Consider the following 11,582-nt stretch of genomic DNA (forward strand, 5'->3'; position numbering starts at 1 on the left):
TGCATGCTCACAAGTTTTCATTAAAACTGAATGTATGTTAAGATAAAATATAAAATGTTGATCCGAGAATGGGAAATGTGGTTGTTGCAACAGCAGAAAGATAGAAAAAATTGAGAAAGTAAAAAAAAAAATAGACTCAAATAAGAATAGAAGTAAGAATGCAAACCATACAAGAGCATTTACAGAGAGAATTACAAGTTAAAGTGACAGAGGTGTGATAATAATAATATTACAAAAAAAAGACTCTTTTCTGTAAACAATTCCTCTAAAGATGTGCATTCATCACAGCATTAAAAATGAAGACTCCTCTTGATATATTTACTATGAAATATCTTAAACAAAACACCATCACAATAAACCTCAAAATGTGAACAGAAGGTGGCGAAAGCAGAATTTTCTGCCGAGTCATAAGAGTCTCCACCTCACAGCGGTCTCTCTCGACCGGGTAAAACGGCCTCACACCTCCTCTGAAAACTAATAAGAGAGAGCGAGTCTCACTCTCTTCACACTCTCGCCAGGCCTCTCTCCACCGCGGCGTTACTAAATCCACAATTTCCTGTCTTCCACGGCTGCACTGACTTCTAAGAAAGTGACACGCTCTTTGGACAATCAGATGCTAATTTTATTTTTCCACAGTGTGAAATGATGGCGCGAAGTGTGCCACATTTCAGATAATGATGTATTCCGTCACAGTCTGACCCCTCGGTGGTTTCTCCATTCCAGCCTCAGCGAGAGTTTCGGTGCACAGCGGCGGACCGATGATTGCTTCAGCTGAACATTAAGACAGACCTGACCCAGTTCAGTGAGACAGGATCAGAACCATAGAAATAGAACGGGAGTGGAACGGACTTTGAACTGTTTTCTGTGGTCATACAAATGGAACAAATGAAAATGGCGATTGTTTGTTGTTATGGTAATGTCACACATAATAGGGGCCGTAAAGTGACGGATGGCAGAGAGGCAAAGAGACTGTTGTTCGGCCCATTTTCTGTAAGCGGTGTAGCATGAAAGCATGTAGGAATTACCAAGCTAGCTAATTAGCCAGCTGTGAGAAATATATATTGGACTACACCTTTAAAGGGTTGGCCCACCTGATTATTGCTGCCACATTTTAATTTAATATAATTTAACAGAGTTTTGTTTGTGGTTCTCAAAAGTATTTAAAAATTAAAGTTCTCCTCAGATCTGTGAAGCGTTTAAGCATATTTTAGCTAAATGTTTTTCAAACTGGTTTCAGGTGGGAAGAAATTCTTTGTACCATAGGTCACATGTCACATGACTCTGTTTACTGATTGGCTGCTGGTATTCTCTGGTGGCAATTTGCCAAAAATGGCTGCCAAAGCTTTTTAAATTGCATGCTGCACTTCACTCATTCATCATAATGAAATAATGTGGTGATGATACTATGTTAATGTTTACAGCTTGTTCTGTTCATAACCAAAACAAAAATAAATCTCATTGCAGCTTTAAAAATGGCGATTGTTTGTTGTTATGGTAATGTCACACATAATAGGGGCCGTAAAGTGACGGATGGCAGAGAGGCAAAGAGACTGTTGTTCGGCCCATTTTCTGTAAGCGGTGTAGCATGAAAGCATGTAGGAATTACCAAGCTAGCTAATTAGCCAGCTGTGAGAAATATTGCTAAATGGTTTGCCAAATCCACCATGCTTTCATGCTACACTATTACAGCATATGAGCAGTACAAAGTTGTCACTCATCTTGTAATAGCAATGTGCTTTCCTAGCCGTGACAAGACTGTGTGGATAAAGCACTAAGTTGTTCAAGTTTACTGGCGAGTAAGCTAGATATCTTGTTAATTCCACCATGATTTCGTGCTACATCGGTTACAGAAAATGAGCCGTACAAAGTTATCACACATCTGTTGATAGAAGTGTTCTTTCCTTTGCCGTGACAAGAGTTGGTGGATAAAGAACTAAGTGGCTAACTTTTACTGGCTATTTAATTCCACCATGATTTCGTGCTACACTGGTTATAGAAAATTGTGTGTGGGTGAAGTATTCAGTAAAAATGGCCGCCGCTCTGATCAACCTCCGTTCTACTCTGTTTCTGTTTCTATGATCAGATCTCGTGGTGTGTGAAGTGACTTGAGCAGAACTCCTCTGAAGCACTTGTGTGATGCATGCATGTAACAGAAAATACAGTGAATAAAAAAAATAAAAAGATACTTTCTCTGAGCAGCTCTACAGGGCCGGCGCCTGTTAACTGTGTATTTTTATTAAGTGAACTGTTTGTACAGTAGCTGACAATGTGTTGGATGTTTCTGGTCTGTGCTTCTTCCGTTCTGATACTCCTGATGAGGGATGGATCCTCTCGTATTACAAACTGTCCAGCAGACGCGAGTCAAAATACAGTTGAACATTTTCCAAAATCTGTGAATGATGTGTCCCAAAAACATGAATCCAACGACGATGGAAATATAACTAAAATAATGTACAAAATAATAAATAAAAAATGTTTTTGACCCACGTCTTGTTTTCAGTAGTCTGGCTCATGTTGACTCTTTGAAATGTTTTGAGTATTTCTTACATGTACAATGAATGCTTCAATGACAATGTTTGACAAAATAAAAAAACAGGAAATGTACAGCCTGAACTCTTATTGCATCCATGACGTGAACTAAAGATGAAATCAGCAGCATTCAGAGGAAAATAATCTTCATCTTGATTTTATATTGTATGCTGCAGCGCCATCTGCTGGGTGAATCCAGTATGACATAAGTATTACAATTAAGATCTTCAAAATCAATATAGTATAGTATGAATTTGTGCAATTCACGAAGTGTTTACGCAAAACTTTATGGACTCAGAGACTGAAACAAAGTCTACACAATACAACATATGACAACAAATGAACTGGACACTTTTCTATGTTGCAATTGACTCTCTTAAAAGTAGGATGTGGACAGATGTTCTTGGTAAATGAAAAACAAAAGCCTCTGTCAGGAGTTGTTTATGTTACTGACATTTCAATTTAAATATAATTTAAATAAAGTAAAATATAAAAAACCTTACTCAAGTACAATCAAAATTCCCTTTGGTAGAAATCTACTTTAATAAAAGTACAAGTAGGTCAGATAAATAGTTATCCGAGTGTACTGATGCTACATGCACAAGTGTAATACATTATAAAGTATAAAAACTATTAGAAACTATTAAAAAATAAAAGTTATCTGACTAAACTTCTGCATTTTTACATCTTTCAAAGGAAAAAGAAAATAATAGTTCACGATGAATATGTTATATGATAGAAAACCTCTTTTAGGTTACAAAATAAAGTGCAACATTTCAACATATGTCCAAAAAACCTATAAATTCCATTTCTATAGCTGCAGTTTGCAGCCCGTTCATGCAGCTGTTTATCAATTATACAAAATTCAAGTTCCAACAATCACAACATTGTACTCACCTGTCTGACTCATTCTGTCAGTCTTTGGCGCCAGGTGTAACTTCTCTGCTCATTCATTCTCAAAGCAAAATAAAACCAGTCCACTCAGCTTCTCTGTCCCAGTATCTCGGTCCACTTGGCCTTTCTTTCCCAGTATAACCAGTTGCAGTAAGGTAAGGCCTCACACACCTGACTAGAAGATAAAGTTCCTCAGTGAACACAGAAGTCACATGGAGCATCCACCATTAGCATTTTAGCATTTAGCATGTTACCTGCACCCAGCATGCACCTGTTGGGTGTGTTTGATTTGGGTCACTGAGCATGCTGGCCGGGGGGACCACTCACTCTAATAACATACATAAAGTATTCTTATAGATTTGTTTTTTATATTACTCTTTATACTATTGTTCTGTGTTTGTTATGGACCAATCACTAAGTCAAATTCCTAAAAAAATGTTTGCACATACTTGGCAATAAAACATTTCTTATTCTGATCTATATGCTGTTTATATAAGGTTAAAATAAATCAATAAATCTGTTTTCTGTAATTGTTGTGCATGTGATATGAATAAAGAACTTGAACTTTGAGCTTATTTAAGTAATTGTGATATTTGTCACTATTTTCATGATTTTTTACAAATCCAACAATCAATTAATAGAGTAAATTAGGAGCACATTAATCACTAATGAAAATAATCACTAGTTGATAGAAAAATGAGCTCCAGCTCAACCAAATAAAACAGTAAAATCCTGCTTTTACATTAATGCAAGAGTAATAATAATCAAATGATAGAATATATAATAGTTAGTCATTGGGGACATATTTATTTTGCAAGTACACATGCAAAAAAAATTGTTTCAGTTACAAGAGTGTTTGTATTTCGTTAAGTCATAAATATGTGGACGCCAAAAGTTAGGGTTTGTTTTGTTCCAGGCCCGACCCACAGCCCTTTGCTGAAGGCGAAAAGCCAAAAGGTTGTTGTATCCACATACATTTGACCATAAAGATACTGACATAGCAAAAAGAACGGATCCACAGCAACTCTTTTGGAGGTTGTTTTATTACTATTTTTATGTACATAAATATTTCAGGTGGGGTTTGTTCATGTTGATCCCAGAGTGACACTAACAGACAGAAGGTGGTGATGAAACAGAGGGACTCTTCACTTCTTCTCGGGCGCTGCGTCTCCGGCCTCCAGCTTCGGGGCGTCCTCTTTGGGGTCTCGGTATGCGGGGAACACCTCCCACGGTGTGTTCAGGTCAAACTTTCTGAACTCTTGCGACAGTTCGACGGGCTCCGCCACCACTCGCTTCACCTCGTCATCGTAACGCACCTGCAGACGGAGACGTGCTTCAGTTTAGCAATCTAATTTAATGATTTAATTTAATTTAAGTCAGGTCTTGGTGGAAAATATAAAAACAAAACCACATGAGAAGCCTTTCTGGTCATGACACCCCAGACTAATGAAGCCAAAAAAGCTGACTGAGTACCTCTACGTATCCTGAGAGAGGGAAGTCCTTCCTGAAGGGGTGACCCTCAAACCCGTAGTCTGTCAGAATACGCCTCAGGTCCGGGTGGTTGGCAAAGAACACGCCAAACATGTCCCAAACCTGCAGAAACACAAACACACACACACTTTTATTCTAAGTTCGTCCAACAGCCAGTGGAATTAAAATAAAACAGTAATGACTCTCCAGACTTTGGCCTCCGGGTCGTGACTCACCTCCCTCTCGTACCAGTTGGCGGCCAGGTGGACCGGAACCGCAGAGTCCACCGGTGTTAACTCGTCTGTGTACGTCTTGATGCGGAGACGAGAGTTGAAGCGCAGCGACAGCAGATGGTACACAATCTGTAAACCAGCACACACACACACACACACACACACACACACACACACACACACACACACACACACACACACACACACACACACACACACACACACACACAAACATTCAAATAGTTTAGATAATGTGCATCTCAGATCATTTTTGAATAAGTGTGTATGTGTGTCTGTAGGTACCTCAAAGCGGTTCTGCCGTGATGGGATGTCGACAGCCGTCAGGTCAATCATGTTCCTGAACTGGGTGTTGGTGTGGTCCCTCAGGAAGGTCAGCACAGGGATCACTCCGTCAGGGTGGATCATCACCTCCAGCTCGTTGTAACAGGACACCTAAAAACACACACAAACAAACACATTAAGCCAACTGTCTTGTTTCCTAAATCTAAATAATAGTAGTAAAAGAGTAGAGGTCTTAGGTTGGTTTACATCCACAACACGGAAAACACCAGCTGTGCCGCTTTAATCCTTTAATCCAAGGCGCTTGAGAGGTTGTGGTTTTGATGTGCCTGCCGTTACTTAGCAACCAAAACCTGTGCACTGCAATGACGATGATGATGATGAAGCTGTGGTAATTTAGCAGTAAGACACACTGATTAAACTAAATAAAGTCACAACAAAGATAAGAGTGTTTTCCACTGGACAAAAACTGGGTTTGTCTGACCTTTCAAGCAAAAAAGCAAAATAACCAGTGAGACAGACCGTTAAACTGTGGGAAGCCCTGCTTCAAAATGATACACTTGTCCTCCGTATATTTACGGAAGAAAGTAAAGTCAGTCAAATCTGCCGGTTGTGATTGGTTGTCCCTTGTCACATGACATTTGGAGTTGAATTTGTTTTAATCTCGGGTTGCAGCATAACACAAAAGCTAATGACGTATTTGACCACTACACATTTTGCCAAATTTAGCAGATGTCCTCATTGTCCACTAGCTGTCCTTTCTGTGTGTAATGAACAAAAACTAGGAAGCATATAACTGAGTTTTTTTTCGTTGTGTTTGACTGAGACGAACGACTTCTCAAAGCCGTTTTAAATTTGTTGTGAAGGCTGAACCTGCGTCAATGTGAGGGACTTACTTCAGATATTTCTTACGCTCCTGTGGTTACCTGTATTAAGTCCGGCACCAGCCTGTGCTCTGCCTGTTTTAATGCTATTTCATACAATTTTTACACATCAGCCACCTGTTGTGATGTTTTCAAAAACAAAAACCAGTGTATTGTCTTAATTGATTTAAATATACTGCACACTATTAAGTTGGTTAGTAAAGCAGTGAGTAGCACACAAGGACGATGAGCTCTGATCCTCGTATGAACTGACCTGGACCTGCTGGACGTATTTGGGCATCATCTCAGCCACGTACTCCCCAAACGCTGCCAGCTGGCTGTGGGTGACGGCATCCTTGGGCCTGATGGTGGCTGCATGAAGGACAGAGGAGACGAGAGGTTTAGAAGGACTGAACAATGCATCACTTCACTCTCATGTGCTAACAGACTCAGCATTAACATTTCAAAACGGCTTGCAGTGTGACATTGAGCGTGATTTAATGTGACAGCTGTGCATCTTGGATTGATGTTGCGATGATGGTTGTTTTTTGCAGTAGTTCTTGTATATGATGTCTGTGGGATGGGGTTTAAAGTGATCGATAATTATGACAGAATAATATAAGAAACATTTGATTTCTGCTTGTAATGCTTCATCTTTGTTAGAACAAATTTAAGTGAATTAAGTGCACAGGCTAGTCTTTTGAAGGAGACGGACACAGATTTCCTCATGTGCTCATTCTATTTTAGTCTAAGGTTTTATGCAAGTCGCCCTGCAATAATTGTGGAGTCGCTGCCCATCTATCGGTGCAGGCTGAAAACTCACCTCTTCAAGAAGCACTACCCTGAGCCTTCCACTTAGCATTTATTGTATTCTATTAGTCTGTTGCACTTATTGTATTCTATTAGTTTGTTGCACTTATTGTATTCCTATTAGTTTGTTGCACTTATTGTATTCCTATTAGTTTGTTGCACTTATTGTATTCTATTAGTTTGTTGCACTTATTGTATTCTATTAGTTTGTTTCTGTACTTTTGCTCTGCTTTATGCTTTTAGATGCTTGTTTAAGAAAGGAGATGCACTTATGACTTCTGGTGACTAGTAGTTCTCTTGAATACCTATGTTGAATACACTTATTGTAAGTCGCTTTGGATAAAAGCGTCTGCTGAATGACTGTAATGTAATGTAATATAATGTATTGTGTGTACTGTAATGTGTTGTAAGTACTGTAATGTATGTAATGTATTCCTTTATTGATCCCCATGGGGTAAATTCAAGTGTTGTAGCAGCTCAACTACACAGAAACAGATAATAAATACACATATTATACAATAAAATAAAAATAAAAATAGAATAAAATAAAAAATAAGAATATATATATGTACTGTATGTAATGTAATGTAATGTATTGTGTGTACTGTATGTAATGTATTGTATGTACTGTAATGTAATGTATGTAATGTATTACTGTGTACTGTAATGTATTGTATGTACTGTAATGTAATGTAATGTAATGTAATGTAATGTAATATAATGTATGTACTACACTCACGGCTGGTGTCGGTGGTGGAGCTCTGCAGTCGGCTCTGCTGCTGGAGGAGACATGAACTCTTTGCAACTGTGGAACAAAAAAACATAAAAACAGGAAGAAAGAGTCAGAAAAACAGTTCAAACACAGCTGGTGACTGAACATATAAAGATGTGGAGGAGCTGGACTGATGTGAGCAACACCAGAAGAAGAAACTGTCCCCATAAACCATGAACTGTCCCCTAAACTGTCCCCCTAAACCATGAACTGTCCCCATAAACCATGAACTGTCCCCATAAACCATGAACTGTCCCATAAACCATGAACTGTCCCCCTAAACCATGAATGTCCCCTAAACCATGAACTGTCCCCTAAACCATGAACTGTCCCCCTAAACCATGAACTGTCCCCAAACCATGAACTCCCCCTAAAACTGTCATGAACCATGAACTGTCCCCATAAACCATGAACTGTCCCCATAAACCATGAACTGTCCCCTAAACCATGAACTGTCCCCCTAAACCATGAAAACCATGAAAACTGTCCCCCTAAACCATGAATGTCCCCTAAACCATGAATGTCCCCTAAACCATGAACTGTCCCCCTAAACCATGAACTGTCCCCATAAACCATGAACTGTCCCCATAAACCATGAACTGTCCCCCTAAACCATGAACTGTCCCCATAAACCATGAACTGTCCCCATAAACCATGAACTGTCCCCATAAACTGTCCCCTAAACCATGAACTGTCCCCATAAACCATGAACTGTCCCCTAAACCATGAACTGTCCCCATAAACCATGAACTGTCCCCATAAACCATGAACTGTCCCCTAAACCATGAACTGTCCCCCTAAACCATCCCCATAAACCAAGAACTGTCCCCATAAACCATGAACTGTCCCCATAAACCGTCCCCTAACCCATAAACTGTCCTCATAAACCATGAACTGTCCCCTAAACCATGAACTGTCCCCATAAACCATGAACTGTCCCCATAAACCATGAACTGTCCCCCCATGAACTGTCCCCCTAAACCATGAACTGTCCCCATAAACCCCCCCAAACCATGAACTGTCCCCCTAAACCATGAACTGTCCCCATAAACCAAACCATGAACTGTCCCCCATAAACCATGAACTGTCCCCATAAACCATGAACTGTCCCCTAAACCATGAACTGTCCCCCTAAACAGCCTAAACCATGAACTGTCCCTTAAACCATGAACTGTCCCCATAAACCATGAACTGTCCCCCTAAACCATAAACTGTCCCCATAAACCATGAACTGTCCCCATAAACCATGAACTGTCCCCATAAACCATGAACTGTCCCCATAAACTGTCCCCTAAACCATGAACTGTCCCCATAAACCATGAACTGTCCCCATAAACCATGAACTGTCCCCTAAACCATGAACTAAAACCATGAACTGTCCCCATAAACTGTCCCCTAAACCATGAACTGTCCCCCTAAACCATGAACTGTCCCCATAAACTGTCCCCTAAACCATGAACTGTCCCCATAAACCATGAACTGTCCCCATAAACCATGAACTGTCCCCATAAACCATGAACTGTCCCCATAAACCATGAAGTGGCCCCTAAACCATGAACTGTCCCCATAAACCATGAACTGTCCCCATAAACCATGAACTGTCCCCATAAACCATGAACTGTCCCCATAAACCATGAAGTGGCCCCTAAACCATGAACTGTCCCCATAAACCATGAAGTGGCCCCTAAACCATGAACTGTCCCCATAAACCATGAACTGTCCCCTAAACCATGAACTGTCCCCATAAACCATGAACTGTCCCCATAAACCATGAACTGTCGCCTGTCTGCTGTCCAACCCAGCACATGCTAACGTTAGCATTAGCTAGCTCGAAGGTCAAACCCTGCTCCTTTGCCGGTTCCTTTATAACCCTGCGTTGTTTTCTCTGCATGTAAAACACACTCAGAACACTGCGTGAGTCACTGCAGCAAACACAGACAGTGAAATAAAATGAGTTTGTAGTCAATTTACGGTTATAAGTCCTTCCAAGACCGCCGCGGACGAACCGGACTAGCGACGCCGCCATGTTGGTTCCGCAGACGTTTTCTTCTTCGGGCAAAATAGGCGACTGTGTAGCGGGCGGTCGCCTCCTAGCGGCCCGGAGGAGAAGTGCTCAGTGTTTTTCTTCCCTGTTTTTAATAGACTATTGTATGGAGAAAAAATATATATATATATGAAGCATCAGAACAATAAGATTGAATAATAGAGAAGAATATAAAACATTTAGATTAATTAAAGCAGTTTTTGTGGTGGTTTTGGCGCCCCCTGTGGACAGGAGTGGTAGTGTGTATGAGCACCAGACTCCCTTTAGAAAACTACTACCAGTCAAAAGTTTGGACACACTTTCTCATTCAATGGGAATTTTGTGGTAAACAAACAAATGCTCAACAAACCAGAATATGTTTTATATTTTATATTTCTTTATTTTTATTTTATATATATTTTTTTTTTTATATATATATACAGTACAAGTCAAAAGTTTGAACACACCTTCTCATTCAATGTTTTTTCTTTATTTTTTATTTTATATATATATTTATTTATATATATATATACAGTACCAGTCAAAAGTTTGGACACACCTTCTCATTCAATGGTTTTTCTTTATTTTTATTTTATTTTATATATATTTTTATTTTATATATATATATATACAGTACCAGTAACATTTATTTTTATTTTTTTCTACATTGTAGATTAATATTGAAGACATCCAAACTATGAAGGAACACATATGGAATTATGTGGTAAACAAACAAATGCTCAACAAACCAGAATATGTTTTATATTTTAGATTCTTCAAAGTAGTTGAATGAGAAGGTGTGTCCAAACTTTTGACTGGTACTGTATGTTGTATATACCGATGATGGGTTTTGTCTTGTCTTGATCTGACACTAAAGATTTCAAATAAATCTAAAGCATCAGAACAATAAAATTAAATAATACATAAGAATATAAAACATTTAGATTAATTAAAGCAACTGCAAGGTGCTTTAGTTTTTGTGGTGGTTTTGGCGCCCCCATGTGGACAGGAGTGGTAGTGTGTATGAGCACCAGACTCCCTTTAGAAAACTGCATATTTTTACTTACTTTTACTACCAGTCAAAAGTTTGGACACACCTTCTCATTCAATGGTTTTTCTTTATTTTTATTTTTTTCTACATTGTATATCAATATTGAAGACATCCAAACTATGAAGGAACACATATGGAATTATGTGGTAAACAAACAAATGCTCAACAAACCAGAATATGTTTTATATTTTAGATTCTTCAAAGTGGTTGAATGAGAAGGTGTGTCCAAACTTTTGACCTTCCTTCCAGCGGGCCCAGCAGTACGGCCTTTTTCAAATTAGTCTCGTCAGTGTTTTATCATTATATTACTGGATCATTATTATTGATACATTAACATTTAAAGCGTTTAAAGTTATGCAGGTTGCGGTGGACATAATGTGAAATGTATATGATATGATGTATATGATATTAAATGTACAAATATACTTTTTGGTTATGTTAATTATTATATATTGTATATCCTGTGTTTTGTCTTGCCTTTATCTGACATTATAGATATCAAATAGTGGAGTACAAAATATAATATTTACCTCTAAAATATAGTGGATCAGAAACATAAGTACCATAAAATGAATGCTCAAGTAAAGTACAAGAATCTTAAAGTTGTCTTAAGTAAGTACTTAGCATAGCACATATC

General features: G+C 38.8%; 1 protein-coding gene across 1 annotated transcript; it reads right to left on the bottom strand.

Moving 5' to 3' along the window:
- Nucleotides 1-4,448: 4,448 nt before the first annotated feature.
- ndufs3 (NADH:ubiquinone oxidoreductase core subunit S3) lies at nucleotides 4,449-9,946 on the bottom strand. Its single transcript, XM_054618003.1, has 7 exons — nucleotides 9,843-9,946; nucleotides 7,839-7,904; nucleotides 6,564-6,661; nucleotides 5,430-5,579; nucleotides 5,130-5,255; nucleotides 4,897-5,016; nucleotides 4,449-4,739 (listed from the first exon to the last, which is right to left on the bottom strand). Exons 1-7 carry the CDS (start codon nucleotides 9,895-9,897, stop codon nucleotides 4,569-4,571), a joined length of 786 nt encoding a protein of 261 aa, XP_054473978.1. The 5' UTR covers nucleotides 9,898-9,946; the 3' UTR covers nucleotides 4,449-4,568.
- Between the last annotated feature and the right edge of the window lie 1,636 nt (nucleotides 9,947-11,582).

This window comes from Anoplopoma fimbria, chromosome 2 (genome assembly GCF_027596085.1).
Source record: "Anoplopoma fimbria isolate UVic2021 breed Golden Eagle Sablefish chromosome 2, Afim_UVic_2022, whole genome shotgun sequence".
Classification (NCBI taxonomy): Eukaryota; Metazoa; Chordata; class Actinopteri; order Perciformes; family Anoplopomatidae; genus Anoplopoma; species Anoplopoma fimbria.